This window comes from Mustela putorius, unplaced genomic scaffold, assembly GCF_011764305.1.
Source record: "Mustela putorius furo isolate JIRA1106 unplaced genomic scaffold, ASM1176430v1.1 tig00003853_pilon_pilon_pilon, whole genome shotgun sequence".
NCBI lineage: Eukaryota > Metazoa > Chordata > Mammalia > Carnivora > Mustelidae > Mustela > Mustela putorius.
In genome coordinates this window covers 77,646,562-77,664,239 of record NW_025422005.1, presented here as the reverse complement: position 1 = coordinate 77,664,239, position 17,678 = coordinate 77,646,562, and the positions used below count along the sequence as shown (strand labels likewise).

Here is a 17,678-nt window from a genome sequence, read left to right as displayed (position 1 = left end):
AATTTCAAACTATATTACAAAGCTATTGTAATCACAATAGTATGGTATTTACATAAAAAAAGATACACAGATCACTTGAACAGAACAGAGCCCAGAAATAAAATCACACAAATTTGGTCCATTAATATACAACAAAGGAGTGAGGAGTATAGAATGAGCAAAGGATAGTCTCTTTAATAAATGGTGCTTGGGAAAACTGGACAGTTCCATGCTCTGTACAGCAAAGGAAACCAACAAAAAAGGTCAGCTACTGGAGAAAATGTTTGCAAATCATGTATGTGATAACAGGTTAATATCCAAAATACATAAAGAACTCCTAAAACTCAATAACAAAATACTCAAACAATCCATTTAAAAAACAGGCAGAAGATCTGAACATTTTTCCAAAGAAAATATACAAATGGACAACAGGTCCATGAAAAGGTGCTAAACATCACTAGCCACCAGAAAAATGCATTTCAAAACCGCAATGAGGTATCATTTCACACCTGTTAGAATGGCTATCATCAAGAATATAAGAGATAACAAGTACTGGTGAGGATGTAGAGCAAAGGGAATCCTTGCATACTGTTGATGGGCATATAAACCAATATGGCTACTACTGAAAACAGTATAGAAGTTCCTCAAAAAACTAAATTAAAAATAACCATAAAAAAGAAGGAAATCTTGCCATTTGTAACAACATGGGTTGATTTGGGGGGCATTATGCTAAGTGAAATAAAGCAGAAAAATAAATAATGTATGATTCCACTTATACGTGGAATCTAAACAAAAAAAATGAAACCAAACTCAGAACAGATTCGTGGCTGCCAGAGAAGTGTGGTGAGGAGTGGGGAAATTGGAAGAAGGGGGTCAAAAGGTACAAACTTCTGGGATGCCTGGGTGGCTCAGTGGATTAGGCCTCTGCCCTCAGCTCAGGTCATGATCTCAGGGTCCTGGGATTGAGCCCCACATCGGGCTCTCTGCTCGGCAGGGAGCCAGTTTCCTCTCTCTCTCTGCCTGCCTCTCTGCCTACTTGTAATCTCTCTGTCAAATAAATAAATATAATTTTTTTTAAAAAAAGGTACAAACTTCCAGCTATAAAATAACTAAGTTCAGTAGATGTAATATACAGCATGGTGACTAACAGTTAATAACCTAGATTATATTTGAAAATTGTTAAGAGAATAGACCTTAAAAGTCTGCATCACAAGAAAAACAATTTGTAACTGTGTGACACTAGACTTACTGTGATCATTTCACATTACAAATATTGAATTATTATACACAAATAATGAATCACTACAGTGTACATCTGAAAACTAACACTTCATGTTTGTTATATCTCAATTAAAAAAAAAAAAAAGAGCTAACCTGCCTACTGTGTAAGGGAAGAAGAGCATTATATAATACCTAAACATCCTCTGTTGAAATTTATTTTTTTATAATTTTCTCCATAGTAAGTATGCTTAATTGCTCTTTTCATATTTTTCCATGAAATACTAGGGAGAGAATTGTCAAGGGTCCCAAGATAAAGCATAAGGAAATGTGTGACTAGATATATTCATGGGACTTTAACTTCTGTCCCAAAGAAATAAAAGGAGTCAGACATCACCAGTGGTCACCTAGATGTCCTTCGGAAGTGTTTGCCATTTGCTGCCAATAAAATCTATTCTGTTCTTACTCACGGAACAGGCTAAATGCCAGTTGCAGAATTCTTATGACTACTTGGTCATTTAAAGCATCTCATCTTCAGGGGCGCTTGGGTGGCTTAGTGGGTTAAAGCCTCTGCTTTCGGCTCAGGTCATGATCTCAGGGTCCTGGGATCAAGCCCCACATTGAGCTCTCTGCTCAGCAGGGAGCCTGCTTCCCTCTCTCTCTGCCTGCCTCTCTGCCTACTTGTGATCTCTGTCTGTCAAATAAATTAAAAAAAAGCATCTCATCTTCAGATAGAGGTTTGAGGCAACCATGGTAAAACCTGGCATTATATTAAACAGGGAATAAAGGAAGGATGAAAATTGATTTCTAGCTTTGTGCCTAAAATTTTTACTAAATTTCAATGAAGTTTTGGCTGATACTAAAGCAATAAACTTCATATGTGAGTTTGGAGTACAGGACAGTTTTTCAGGTATCACAAAGAACAGGAAACCTAGAAAGGTGGAGATGAGAATGGCAAGTATTCCTCATCAAAGTATGCATATAATTAAAGATATAAAATAAATATTTAGGGAGAAAAGAATAGTTCAGTTGCAATAAGTTATAAGGCATCTTGTTAGAGGAGTGAAAAGCTAGCTCCGTATCACAAAGGTGTTTAATGTTCATTCTGTAGTCAAAGTTAGAAACCAGTGGTGTTTTCATACAGATGAGTAAAATCAGAGGAACACATCCAAGAGGAACATAATGCTTAAAGTAGAATGGATTAGAATAAGGAGGGTCTCAAGTCAAACCAGTTATAAAATATTAAAAGTGGTGAATATTCTATTTCCACCTCACTAGTTTGTGAGGTGGAAATAGAAAAGGAGACATATTGGAAGTGAAACTCAAAAGAATATAGCAACTCCTTGGCTGCAGGACACTGAGAAGTCATCAAAAACATTTAAAAAGTATAGGAGGTCAGGACTAGAAATATATATTTGAGTCATCTGCAGAGACACTAAAACTGAAATCACCATACCGGATGTTCAATCAGATAAAGAAGTAGAACATCCTGGTTTCTTACCCTATGAAGACTTTGGGAAGGATGCAACAATTTTAGAGGTCACTGGTTCCTCTGATAGGGCAAACAACAGGGACAGAAGAGCAGCTAGATGCAAGGCAAAACTAAGGCACTGGTTCTCACTTGGGGGTGATTCCCCTCAGCCCAGGAAAGACACATGGCAGTGTAAGTAGATGCTTTAGGTTGTCCCATGGGGGTGGGAGAAAGGGTGCTGCTAGCATCCAGTGGGGGAGAAGTTAAGGTTCCAGCATTTTATAACGCACAGCCCTGCCGCTGACACAGACTTATCCAAGCCCAAAATGTTAACAGTGTTAAACAAGAGAAACCCTGGTTTAAAATGTAAACAGGTAGTAGGAAAATACAACAAAAAAGGAGTAATAGAGACCACAGAGATGGCAGGAGACCTCCATAATAAATCTGCTGAATACAAGAGAATTAAGAACAGAGATGAGTTATTGTTGGTAATAAGAGAGATCTTTTCCTGAGGGTGAAGTGAGAGAAGAATGTAAAAAGACCAGGGATTCAATGTTTGTTGAAATTTGTTTTAGTCCCGGCTCTTATTTGATACTAAGATGCTTGAACCACCTGAGCTATAGTTTAGGCACACAGATTAATACTCAAAAAACTCTTCTAGCACTGATACTCTATAACCTCTCTTCTCAATAGGAGGTAACACTGCTGGGGAATAAAGAATGGAAACAGTTTGCTCCGAAGAGAACAAGCCACATAATCTTACTCCTTCTTAAGCTTTCATTTCAACAGTTCAGTTTCTGCTACATGCTAGGCATTAGAAATAAACAAAGAAGACATGTCACTTTTACCTATGGCACAAACTACAACAGTATGACATACATTACATGCTTTGCTGCTTATTTTGCCCTTTTGGAAATTTCCTTATTGTTTTCAAACTTTATTTTGGGTCAGTCAAAATTATAAACAGTTGTGTTAAGTTAGAAACAAAGATTATAGGTAAGCCAAATATTTAAGAAATTCTGTGGCACTATTCTTTCCATTGTAAAGGGGATGGGCAACACTTCTGTTATTAAAACAAAGACGAGTAAAACAAAAAATTAACTTTGGATATCAGAAAAGGCACTTTTATAAAAAAAATAGATTTTATTTATTTGAGAGAGAGAGAGAGAGATAGAAGAGTGCACGCAAGAGCACAGCTGCGGAGCAGAGGAGCAGACTCCTCACTGAGCAGGGAGCCCAATGTGGGGCTCGATATCATAACCCCGCAATCATGACCTGAGCGGAAGGCAGATGCTTAACCAACCGAGCCACCCAGGTGCCCCAGGAAAGGCACTTTTAAAAATGATTCTTATTTAACAGAACATCCAAATTCAACATAATCTTTGATGATAATAATTATTAGCACAAAATTATCTAAGAAAATTATAAATACTAAGAAAACACAAGGACTAAATCAGTATGCTCCATATGGTGAAATGTTAGATATTCCTAAGTGTGGGCAAATACTTAGAAATAATAAAAATTGCCCTCTGACGTCCTTGCAAGTAAAAAATAAAGGAAAGGAAGAGATGAAAAATGGAAGGGAGGAAAGGAGGGAGGGAAAAGAGGATATATAAACAATTTCCCTCATAGTAAGCTTCTGAGAATGACTCAAATGCCTAGAAGAACACCTGATATGTATCTAAAGCATCCCAAATGTCTATAATATTTGTTGAAAGAATGACTGATGTGTAGTTTGAGAGTAAGTGCACAAAAGATTCCATTAGGAAATCCCCCATAACAGATTCTAAAAGACAGCTTTAGGACATGCTTTAACATTAGGATAGCTAGCACACACCAGCATTACAGAACTTACATTAAACACAAGTGTGAGAACTTCCGGTAGAAGGGAGAAGGAAGGTGTTATTCACAAGTAACTTTAAAAAAATACACCAAAAAATACTTTTTTTAAATTAAATGGGCCTAGAGATCCAAAATCTCATTCAAGTTAAGTCTGAAAATACCCCTTGTGCCACCTCCATGTTCGGTTTTTAATCCCTTCAAGATCTGTGGGGGAAAAAATAACATTACTCTTACCTTCTGCACGGATACCTGACATTCAGATTCTAACATCGCTGTGTCATTATCACCACACTGATGCATCACAGTTAGGCCGTTCAAATGCTGTTCAGAATCACCTAGATGCACACATTTTTAGAACAGTATAATCAAGAAACTTCATTTTGTTTGTCCATAATTTGACTTTCTCTCCCTTCCTGACCCCACCCCCAGGCCAGAGACTAGGAAAACAAAATGATTAATTTTTCATGTGGTTTTAACTTTGGAATATTCTTAGTTGATGAACTGTTATACTGTAAAATAAACATTTTTCACTTGAAATTTATGTCCTCTTGCTTTGTCTACATTAAGGATAACTGACACTGTGGCTCGCCCACCAAAATGTGTTCCACCAGTCCCCATGGTACAGCAGTCCTCTAGTGCGCAAACTGACTGTCACTCCAGAGATGGGTTTTCATTAGGTTACCCCAACACCAGTGAGTCATTTAGGAAAGAGCAGGCCTAAGCCAATGCAGGGCTCATAGTGAAAGATAACTCTTGCTGAAATTGAAAACAAAACACAAAGAATGGAAGAACTAAGACACTAAATATCCAGAATAGCTAGTGAGGAGAAGAGTATAAAATGCAAAAGGTTGGCTTGATTCGGGTGAAGAGAACAAACTATGAAATCCTATTAGCTGTTAAACTTTCATACAAATATTTCATTTATTATTGATAAATATAATTATAGAAAACGAACTTACGCCTTGTTCAAACCATGCCTAAATAACCTACTTTTGGACTAGTGATTATAAATGCGAATGAAATAACTTCCTATTGTTCAAGCCATCTTGAACAGACTTTTCTGTCATATGCAACCAAGGACATTCTGATGCATGAACTTACTTGGGTCATTTCTCTTTTAGTTCTCCCTAATACTTTTCTAAAGGCCCTCACAAGAAGTAAAAGGACAAAGTAGACAAATGAAAAGTACGCAGCTATCTTTGTTAAATGATTCAAGTTCACAGAAATCTAGGCACTTACATACTGTAGGAACTTACATTTAAGCTTCTACTACTCATCAATCCCTTGACTGATTCTCTGGCCAAATCCTACTAGTTGAAGTTGAGGCTTGAAGAAGAGAGGAACATCAAGGGATAGGAGTGAGCACAGAAGGGTGAGAAAAAAGTTACAACAGAGGCAAGAATGACAGAACAAAGATTAAATCTGCATGTCCCTACATAGCCCAATATGCCTATATTTTCTCAGTTCAACAAGGAATGGAAAAAATAGGAAGTTAAGCTTTAAGTTTACAACTACATACCTTTTGTGCTTAAGGCGAGATATTATTTAAGATTATTGTAAGAAGTAAAAAGAGCATGTATGTCAGCAGAAGTAAATTCTAACCGACTCTCAGTTGGCTGAGATAAGTGGTGGCAGTGTTATTACCAAGAGTTAAAAAGAGGAATAGCATGGCTGCCACCTAGTCACAGGCTCTGTGCCTGCTCCACGTACACATGGCAAAATGTCCAGGCCTACTGAGACTGAGCAGTGCACTGTCTGTTGGATTACTATTTTCCAGAAGTGTGCTGGATAGGAGGGTAACAACTGCACTCTCTAAGACAGAGTTGCTAACCTTCATGAATACAGAACTGGCTGCCTTCACAAAGAACCAGAAGGATCCTGCTGTCACTGCATGATGAAAAAACTGGACCTCAACTTTGATGGGCAGCTACATTTCCTGGAATTTCTTCATCTTACTGGTGGCACAGCCACAGCCTGCCATGACTACTTTACAAGGTCTAACCATTGGTGGAAGTGAAGCTGAGGGGCTCTTGAGCCTGGCTGCCAGACCACTCCTTTCCTTCAAAGCAGCCTCCTAGTCATCACCTCCTCCTCACAGCCTACACATACCCTGAGCCCAATGTCCACTGTGGCATGGAGGCCAGTCCTGTTGGTAGGTAATAAAACAATAACGTTTTACTCTAAAGCAAAAAAAAAAGAGGAAAATGTGGGGATTAAAATAGGGAAATTCAGTTTGGGCATGCTATGTTTGACATGCCTATGTGATGTTTAAGAAAAGAGGTTCGGGGTACCTGGGTGGCTCAATGGGTTAAAGCCTCTGCCTTCGGCTCAGGTCATGATCTCAGGGTCGTGGGATCGAGACCCACATCAGGCTCTCTGCTCAGTAGGGAGCCTGCTTCCCTCCTCTCTCTCTACCTTCCTCTCTGCCTACTTGTGATCTCTGTCTGTCAAATAAATAAAATCCTTTTTAAAAAAAAAAAAAAGAAAAGAAAAAAAAAAGAAAAGAGGTTCATTAGAGTTGTATAAATATGTATGAAGCCTGGGGCACCTGGGTGGCTCAGTGGGTTAAAGCATCTGTCTTCATCTCAGGTCATGATCTCAGGGTCCTGGGATTGAGCCCCGCATCAGTCTCTCTGCTCAGCAGGGAGCCTGCTTCCCCCTCTCTCTGCCTATTTGTGATCTCTCTCTCTCTCTCTCTGTCAAATAAATAAAATCTAAAATAAATAAATAAATAAATAAATAAATAAATAAATAAAAATATGTATGAAGCCTGGATGCTTGATTTGTAAAAATGAGACTAGAAGTCACAGACGCCAAGATCACTCAGGCAGAATGTAGAGCTCACTGCCTCCCATTACATGTTATAATAAGTAGAAAATAATCAATGTATGGCAGACCTGGGTAAATGGGAAGGCTGTTCCACGCCTACTGCTATAAGTTTAGGGGATCACTACGAGCTTAGTAAACCTAGGCTTTGGAACATGGCTGGAATACTCTGATATAAATAAGATAAAGGCTTAATGATATAACCCAGAGTATTATCAGCATTTAAAAACAGGTGGATACTTGTAAGGAACACTCAAAGAGATGGAATGATGAAGAAAATAGTGTCACAGAAGCCTGCCAAGTATGTCAAGAGTCCAACTCTCTGAAAAACATTCTTATGGGGATGACCCTTTGGTACTGCAAAACACCACAGAACTTCTCTTTCCACAGACTTAGTTTTTCAACCTGTACCAGTATCTAGCCCATATTCTCTGAGCCACTGAAGCTTATACTTTGTTATTAAAATCTAGATACATTTATCTTTTGCAGACCTGCTCATTCTACACCTGTAATTTTTTTCAACCTTTCACTTTTTTTCTTCCCATTATTTCATTTTTTTTCCCTACTACTGCAAAAACCCAACTGGTCTCTTCTTTCTCTGGGCCTTATGGCCCATTCTTCCAACTGGCCTATATAATATTGGCAGATTAATTACCTTGAAGCACAACTTTTGCTCAAAACAAAAACAAAACCTTCACTGGCTCCCCAATGACTATACCGTTACAATTAAGTCCAAAGTCTGTAGATATCAAGGTGCCTTATGATCTGAACCTGGTCTACCTTTCCAAATTCATTCCCCCATATTCCTCTTTATCCAACCAAAGCTTTAATCACATCCAATTATTGATTGCCTAAATACCTTCATGCATGTTGTTTCCTCCATCCAAAATGCCTTTCAGTCCTAGATATACATAGATAAGTCTTACTTCTTCCTTCAATATCCAGCTCAAATGATAATTAATCTGTAAAATACACATCTGCCAAAGAGATCAGGTAATTTTGCCTTCCTCACCTCTTTAAATTTTAATTTCTTTTAGGGAAAATTATTTTTTTCTATACCAGTTGTTTATTTCTCCTACTAGCTGGCAAACTCTTTGATTTACCTTTTCATTTTCCATATTCATAATCATATGACAGCATAAATATTTGTTTTTACAGAATTCTTAATATCATTAAGGGAAGATTTATAAGCTAGAGACGAATTTGGGAAATGGGTAAGTTATAAGGATAAAGCTAGTAATCCTCTATAACTTAAAACTTCAATTTATTGTAAGGAAAAAAATATGGGCATTTTCCAGTTCATGCAGAGATGATGGCAGTTGTTTTGAAAAAACTGGTAACACGTGATCAATTTCTTGAAGCTTTTATGTACTAGCATTTTGCCAAACTTTTTTATTAAGAAAATGTAAGTGAAAAAAATAAAGATTTAACTAAAAATTTATTTCCATCAAGATTAAACTCCAGAAAAGTAAGCTTCTATATACATGTTAGCTTATACACATTTGCAGTTTCCCTTGGGCATAGTGCCACCTACAGTTGGCAAATGCAAACCACTCGGTTCTGAAAAATTTTGGTAAATACAATAGAACAGCCACTCTGGCATCAACCATGCATTCCTTTTATACAATATTCACACAAATTCCTTTTACTCACAATCACACATAAATCAAAATTTAAGTAATACAGTAAGCTTACCCCAACTGAAGACTTAGATATTGAAAGCCTGACTTTTCACAGATAGGATGTTCTAGGATGTTTTCTTAAAATAGGAACAAAAGAACATCTTGACTGCATTCTTTGTTTTCTACGATCTAGTTCTTCTTCAGGGCTACCCCTATCAATCTTCTACGAACTTACTCTTAATGAAAACAACACCTTTCTCTACCCTGGCTCTCATGATCAACCTTTAAAAATGTCCAAATCTCTCTGATTCAAAAATGCAAAACATAATGAAAAAGTCTCCCCCCTTACCAAAAAAAAAAACCCACCATCCCCCCCCCACAAATACCACAAAACAAAACAAAGCCCCAAAAACAAAAATTAAAACTATCTTCCTGTTAAAGCCACTGCTATCTTCTCCACCAACAAACTTCTTGAAAGAGTCATTTACATTCAGATTCCATTACTTCTCAACTTACAAAAATCTGGCTTCTACCCCAATCACAATGACCACTAAAAAACCTTTTGCAAAACCAAAAAGTCTCACACTGCTAATTTTAAACCTCTCTCCTCACTCCTCATCTTACTTTAATGCACTCCAATATACTCTTGTGGTACTTTTTTATACCTGTGTGATTTGATGACATCATCTTTTAACTTTTTCTATTTTTACTGTGGAAGTTTTATTTCCTAGAATTTTGCCCTTGACCTTTCTCTTCCTGCTCTATACATCTTCCTAGGTGTTTTCATTCATTGTCTGTTCAAGTAGCTTCTATATACCAGTGATTCCTAAATTACAGTTCTCATTATACCACATTAGTTCTAGAAATCTATTTATAGTTGCGTATTTCCAATTAGATACTCTAGTACCTCAAACATGTCCAAAGTGAGCACCACCACTTAATGGCAGTCCAACTACTGGATGCCTGGTGAGACATTCATTCTAACGAATCCTATCAACTGCACCACAAAAATATTTTTCTAATTTATCCACATCCTTTCCATACTTACTGCCTTATTTACGGTCCTCATAATTTCCTTCCTAGACTACAGCACTCAGCTTCCTTACTTGATCCCAACTACACCAGAGCATCTTCATCTTAATTTGCCCCTTCACAGTTAAGCAGTAATAACTTCCTAATATAAAATCTAATTTGTTATGCTCCCGTTTGAAGCTATTTGTATACAAAATAAAAACCCAAATGGAACACCTGCATTCAAGGTAATTATTGACCTAAAATTACAACATCTTCAGTTATCCTCCTGCATAATTTGAAAATCTTTTTCCAAAAAGGACAGATGTAAATATTTCATATTCTGGATCTTCATTTATTTTTATTCTTGGGATGCCCTCCAGTGTTACTTTGGGAAGAGCTAAAACTTGAGTTAAATACAATATGGAATACCTAACACAGAACAGTAGGGAACTATCAATGGAAGCAATAAAGGAGGACAAAATGTCTCTGTTCCTCCTAATCTGTGCTATAGTAAAACAATTTAGAAACTTCTTCTGCTTTGGAGAAACCCCTGTCATTGGAAGGCCAAATACAAACCAGTGAGCAGCCTAGACGGAAGGAGAAATGGATAAGGAATAGTCACACCTGTCTCTGGGCTAGACCTGAATAGTACTGCAAGATTCAGGCACTCCTAGGCTTGGCTCATCAGTATCAGAGAATTATCCTTTGTGCCATACAGCAGCAGGAAAATCAGGATGAGATAGGCAATACCTTCACTTCTGACAAGACTAACAGACAGGATATTGAGTCCAATGAATCAAACAATATAACAATTTAGCCAGGTTTGGAAGATGTTTTGGTAAATGGGAACCACTGCCAGGCAAGTATTTCTAGCCCATGTTTCATTAGCTATAAACTATTTCTCATGTATGTAACTTAATTTCTCTACCTATAAAATCTCTACCTTTTCCATATTCCATCCTACCTTTCCAACTCAAATAGGCATGGAAATCTGCTCAAAACATAGGAGTATGGACTCTGGCAGTGACAGGTTTTCATATATGGCCTATGCCAATATATATATCCTACCTGAACGTAAGTTGAGTGTGAACTGCACATGTAAATTTTCTTATTCAAATGTAATGGATGGGAAGTAATCAGAGGGTGACAAACCATGAGAGACTCTTAACTACAGGAAACAAACAGGGTTGCTGGAGGGGAAGTAGGTGGAGGGATGGGATAATTAGATAATGGATATTAAGGAGGGCACATGATGTGATGAGCACTGGGTGTTACATGCAACTGATGAATTATCTCAAACTAATGATATGTTGGCCAATTGAATTTAAATAAAATTTTTTAAAAAACCAAATGTATTCAGTACCTTTAGGTATAAAGCAGATAATTTCTAACATTGTGCTTCAGTGATTATTTCTAACCTGGAATTTATTATTTACCAGATAGGTTTTTACCTGAGGGAGGCAGATTTTGTAAAGGTGAAATGTTTTTCACACTCTGTACATTTTCTACTTCTTGATGATTAAATGCTAACTGGTGGTGATTTGGTAGTGTTTCACATGAGTATGAGGTCTGACAAACAAGCGTAGTTTTTGCAGATGCTTGATCTTGCGCAGAAGATGGTATCTGTTAAGACAAAGATAAATAAAATTGTCTTTCAGAGTTTTAACTACACAAGAGGTTTAACTAAAAAAAAAAATAGAAACACTAGAGGAGAAACAATTCTAGCCTCAAAAAATGGTGTTACTTAAGTCATACAAACTTATAAGGTATTAATTATCCCATTCTTATAGATGAGAAAACCAAGGTGTGGAAAGATTAAATGACTTGGCCATCTATAGTTCTAAGTAGAGTTAGTTGAAGCTTATAATCTTAGTTAGTAATACATATAAACTTAAGCATTTATTAAATAGTGCTGCTTATTTCCCAATGTTTTCCTGTGAGCTATGGAAAACAAAAACTGAGCTTTTAAACCAAATCTAGAGACTGGGGCACCCGGGTAGCTCAGTGGGTTAAGCCTCTGCCTTCAGCTCCGGTCATGATCTCAAGGTCCTGGGATCAAGCCCCACGTTGGGCTCTCTGCTCAGCAGGGAGCCTGCTTCCCTCCCTTTCTCTCTCTGCCTACTTGTGATCTCTTTCTCTGTCAAATGAATAAATAAAATCTTTAAAAAAAAATCTAGAGACTAATCCACTTTCTTTTACCCCATTTTTGTTACTTAATTATAGACATAATGGGAAGGGTGGGTAAAAATCATATGATAGTTTATCTGTAAGACTATCAACAAATTCTCATCAATTTACTACTAAAAATTGTAGTGTAACAGCTAACATTTTTTAAATGCTTATAATATGTGAGGCAACAGGCTAAACCCTTTATATAGCTCTTCAATTCTCACAATAATCTCATGAGTTTGGTGTAACTATCCTCCTCATTTACAGTCTGCAATAGGACTTAGATATAATAAAAGCAACTTACCAAGAATCTTACATCTGTTCAGCTGCAAGCTAAGTTATAGTACCAAAGCCCAGGTACCTTACCTACTACGCTTTAAGTTATAGATAATACCGAGACTAAGAATCTTTCTCTTCGGTCTAACAAAGGAGTTAGGGTGAATGAGTAGATAAGGCAAGTATATGAATACCTATCCACGCTAGCTTGAATAAAACTAATGCCATAAGAATGTTTTTTTTTTTCAGTTTTGCCATTGCTAGTCTTTTTTTTTTTTTTAATTTTTTATTTTTTATAAACATATATTTTTATCCCCAGGGGTACAGGTCTGTGTGTTTATCCCAACCATAATACAGACCCAAGCCCAAAACTTAAAGTCAAATGCTGAGGTTTAAATCAGCAAAACAAAACAAAACCAGCTTTTGAAACACACAAATATATGTATTTATTCATATTCCTAAAAAAAAATCCTTTTATTATCAAAGGGTGCTTTGTTCCTCAAAGAGGGACACTGAAAAAATTCTGGCTACAAACAGATTATTATGCAGCATTCTATATGCTATGTATGAAGAATGCTTTCAAAATTCAATAATATAATTTTGATTCCTCTAATACCTATGGCAATAGACTATCTGTATTTTGTTCCTACTCAAAAGCCTTCAAGAACTCACTCTTGCCTACCATATTAGTTACCACTTCACCTAAGTATTCAAAGCCCTCCCTGGTGTACTTCCCTGTTGTATTTACCCTATATCGCCATATTTCCCTGAACACCTCTTGTGCTTTTTTGCCTCTCTTCATGCTACTACCTCTGTTAAAAAAATAAGTCCTCGTGAAAAAGAAGGGCCATCTGTACCCCAATATTCATAGCAGCAATGGCCACAATCGCCAAACTGTGATGAATGGATAAAGAAGATATGGTCCATATATATAATGGAATATTATGGCTCCATCAGAAAATGGTTTTATTTTTGATTATGTTAACATTTAGTGACAGTAAAGTTATTAGAGTTCAGATGTTAATAGATGTATATGTATATGTTGATAAATACATACAAAAGTATATCTCCTGTTGAACTTAATTGGCCAACATTTTATACATTTGTATAGAATTTTAAGTGATTTTAAGAAATATCAAAAGTATGTGGACACACACATAAACACATGTGTATGTTGTATGGACAGAAAGTATACCCTAGTGTGTTCATCCTGTTTCTCAAAACAAAGCTTGGGTATAAATCTCAGCTCCTGATAGACACTGCTTAGCAATCCTTTTTTTCGTATCAGTACAGCATTTGTTCTGCCACTATGACTTGGCACATTTATCAGATATTGTTTCTTACACAGTATACCATCCACTCATCAAGCACTTGCTAAATAAAACTAGATTAAAAGAAAAAAAAAGTCCTTAATTTATGTCAACGTATTAACCATTTCTTCCTTTTCCCTGTAGTTTAAAACCCATAGTAAGCGCTCCTTCCTTCAGGTGGTATGTATATTCCTCTTCATTTTCTCAATAAATTATGAATAGAGATTATAGCACTAATTATGCAACCTCTTATCCATGTGATTTTATTTCTTCTCACAACTGAGAGCTCCCTCAAGACAGGTGTTTATGTTGTATATTCCTAACCTAGATATGTGAGGTTAAATAATTTATAATAAATAAAGGTATATATCTGTAATTCTATACTTGAGAGGGGTACAAAGGATTAAAAATTTAATGAAAATGATAACCTGAATTAGTAACAGATAAAATTACTTCTATCCTTTTCAAAGCAGGTCATTTACTAACCATACATGTAATAAAAATAGCTCCTAATTAAAAGCTTTATCTTAAACCCTAACTACCATTTTCCTACTACTCTTAAAATTCCACCTTACTGTACACACCCTATATCCTATTGTGTACATATAGGAAAAGCAAGGCCTTCCCTCTATATTTAGACTCTCATGATTAATTCTAAACTTCTATAATTTGTTCTACCAATCTGTCTGATTTATAGAATAGTTATACCTTATTAGAAAAAGGTAGCCAACTATTTCTTATATTGTATTTTCTTCAGGATGAAATTTTTTTTAAAGATTTTATTTATTCATTTGAGAGAGTGAGCAAGAGAGCACAAGCAGGGAGAGAAGCAGAGGGAGAGGGAGAAGCAGACTCCCTGAAGAGCAGGGGTAGAGGGCTTGATCCTGGAACTCTGGGATCATGACCTGATATGAAGGCAGATGCCTACCCAACTAAGCCACCCAGGCACCCAAATTCAAAACAAATTTTAAAGAATTTACTACTATACCAGTGAGTCCCAGCATACATTTTAAAATTCTAAGGTAAAAAATGGAAGAATTAACTTACCTTTACTTGTTCTTTAGGAGAATCGTTCTGTTTTACTCCAGTAAATTTAGGAAACATTTCTGCAAATGTATATAAAGAAATATTTCAATATTTACCAGCTTTAAAACTTACCATTTAAATTATAAATTATTTTCATATTAGAAATAAAATGGTCATTTCAATAAAATACCTTTAATAGCAACCTCTTAAATCAAGAAATTCTTATAGTTAACCAGGTTTTTGACCTTTGAACCAGTCAAAATTCTAAAAGAACACTTTTTTGAAAGGGATATTTTCTTTTCCACATAATGGAAGAAATACCCACTCACAAATTTCAAATTGGATTATTTAGGCAAAAAGAATAGCATAGTAAAGAGTTTGAAAAATAGTTTAAAAAGGAACAAGTTATAACACAGATAAGGTTTTAAATAAGTAGGTTGAATTACAGTAAAACCTTTTTATCAAGCAGCCATAAATATAGCCATAAGGGACTTAATTAAGTAATTAAGAATTTACTATAAGAGAAGGGTATGTCACTGATCTGACTGAGTCTTTTATGAAAAGTGAATCTCTTTGATTTCATGGCAAAAAATCTCCTCTAAGACCACTCTAGGAAAGACCCCAAATAATCCTTTATTTACTCTCTAGCTATTTGGCAGCCTCAATTATGTAGCAACAAATGGTTTTTATACTACCTTCTTTACCTTTAGAAATACCTTTACAGGGGACATTGGTGGGAGGATAGATACAAAAAGAAATCTCTGAAGCAGTACTCATAGGTTCCTCTTTATCTTACAATTGATTCTGGTGCTTTCCTCCCCAATCATAAGCCTAGGTCAATGAGGTAAAGCACCGAACCAGCAGTTAATGCCTTGACCCAGCTTTCCAGGTAAGCATCCATGAGCCACCTAAGCATTATTTGCCTTGGGCTCTAGGGCACCACAGCTGGTTAACACAAAATCTTATTCAAACTTAAAACATTCTAATTTTAATAATTACCTTCTGTCTCCTGAAATGCCATCAGTTTCCACTGGATGTGTTACTGTTCTTTCCTCTCCTAAAATGTTTGATGCTGGACATTGTTAAAACTGCTAAATGCCACTCAATTAAGTGCTTTAATTTAAAGAATTCAAGTATTTGAAATGACGAGAACCATCTTAATGTCACTCCTCTAAGTATTATTTAAGTGTTGGAGGTTAGGTGGAGGGGAAGAATACAGAGAGCAAAGACTGAGGCTATAGATCCAAGGAGCTTTCACATTTAGGGGATAAATTATGGTTTCGGCTTCGAACAAAAAAAACAGACTTCATTAATATGGTCATATACTATATGCACATCTATACATCTTAACTATTCAAATATGCAGCTAAACTACATTATTCTATGATTTACATAAATTCTTAAGTATAAACTTAAAGTAAAATATGACATACCACATTAGTGTTCTACTAAAAAATTCAAGGGCATTATTTAGTTTGATATATAAAGCTCAGAATTTTAAAAATTAGCATCTCCAAGTCTGAAGACACTACAAAAGGCATCAAAGAATTTTTAAATGAAAAAACCAGAATAGTGACTATAGACTTATTGTAGTTATTATTTTGTAATGTATACAAATGCTGAATACTACGTTAAACACCTGAAGCTAATAGACTATTGATGTCAATTATACTGCAATAAAAAAAGTCAAAACCACCCAATATAGTATGTTTCATAAAAGTCTTACAGACTATGGATAGATGGATAACGACAGAGTAAAACTCAGCATTTTGTTTCTCATTCTACTCTTACATACTTGACTTTTTGGAATGTAGTGAAGTAAAATTGTTTATTTCTGTTTATTTATGAGTTCCTGGACTTTGCAATTAAAAGAACAACATACACATTTTCACTACCAAGCTTAAGACATCATTTCAATCAGTGAAGAAGCCCCAGGTCTTGAAAATATTAATGAAATTGAGCAGTATAGTGGTAACACATATACTGTCAACTAATTCTCCAGGGAACTGTGATGAAATGCATACCTACACCTTAAGAAGACTGAATCAGATAATAAATGTGAACTACTAAACGAACACATATTATGCATGTTATGTAATATGTTCTACTTTCACATCTTTCCTTAAATCTCAATATAAAACTTGGCTTGGAAAGTTTTCATTTTAAACTTAAGGGGAAAAAATTTAATCATTTAGTTAAAAAAAAAGAAGAGCTGGAATCAAACATTTGCTTCAACAATTGGTTTAATACCCATCAAAGCACTGAGATAAATGCTTGAGATAGCAAATATTATCAGCAAGATAGTATGGGCTAAAAAATTTAATACACTGAATATGAATGTAATACTACGGTGTAAAACCAAGAATGTTTTACCATATAATATACGCAGAAAAAATTAATGAAAATTTTTAAAATTAGAAAAATAAATCACACTTCTGTTACATAGTACAGGGTTTAGATAGGTAATTGGAAGTCACTCCTGGGTTCCGCTACTGAATGTCCAGAGACATTAAATGATTTTCCCAAACTTATCACCAGAGATGTGTTCTATTGATTAAAAAAAAAAAAAATCAAGGGGCACCTGGGTGGCTCAGTGGGTTAAGCCTCTGCCTTCTGCTCAGGTCATGATCTCAGGGTCCGGAGATTGAGCCCTGAATCAGGCTCTCTGTTTGGCAGGGAGCCTGCTTTCCCCTCTCTCTCTGCCTGCCTCTCTGCCTACTTGTGATCTCTGTCAAATAAATAAAATCTTTAAAAAAAAATCAGCAATTTGTTTTTGAACTAAAAAGTTTTGATTCCTTTAAAGACCGCTTGGCAATTTTCATTGAAGAGTTTGGTACTTATTTTAATATAGAAGAACTATTCAATTATTTTTTTAAAGATTTTATTTATCTGAGAGAGTGTGAGAGAGCGAGCAGAGAGAGACCA

At 35.8% G+C, this 17,678-nt stretch overlaps 1 protein-coding gene across 3 annotated transcripts in view; it reads right to left on the bottom strand.

Moving 5' to 3' along the window:
* The window catches only part of BRDT (bromodomain testis associated), a 78,569-nt gene that overhangs the window by 22,470 nt on the left and 38,421 nt on the right, over nucleotides 1-17,678 (bottom strand). For all 3 annotated transcript variants that reach the window (XM_004752603.3, XM_004752604.3, XM_004752605.3), the window contains exons 14-16: nucleotides 14,775-14,833; nucleotides 11,424-11,595; nucleotides 4,745-4,845 (exon numbers count right to left, since the gene is read on the bottom strand). In XM_004752603.3, coding sequence (XP_004752660.2) covers nucleotides 4,745-4,845; nucleotides 11,424-11,595; nucleotides 14,775-14,833 — 332 coding nt within the window. The remainder of the gene's footprint in view (nucleotides 1-4,744; nucleotides 4,846-11,423; nucleotides 11,596-14,774; nucleotides 14,834-17,678) is intronic.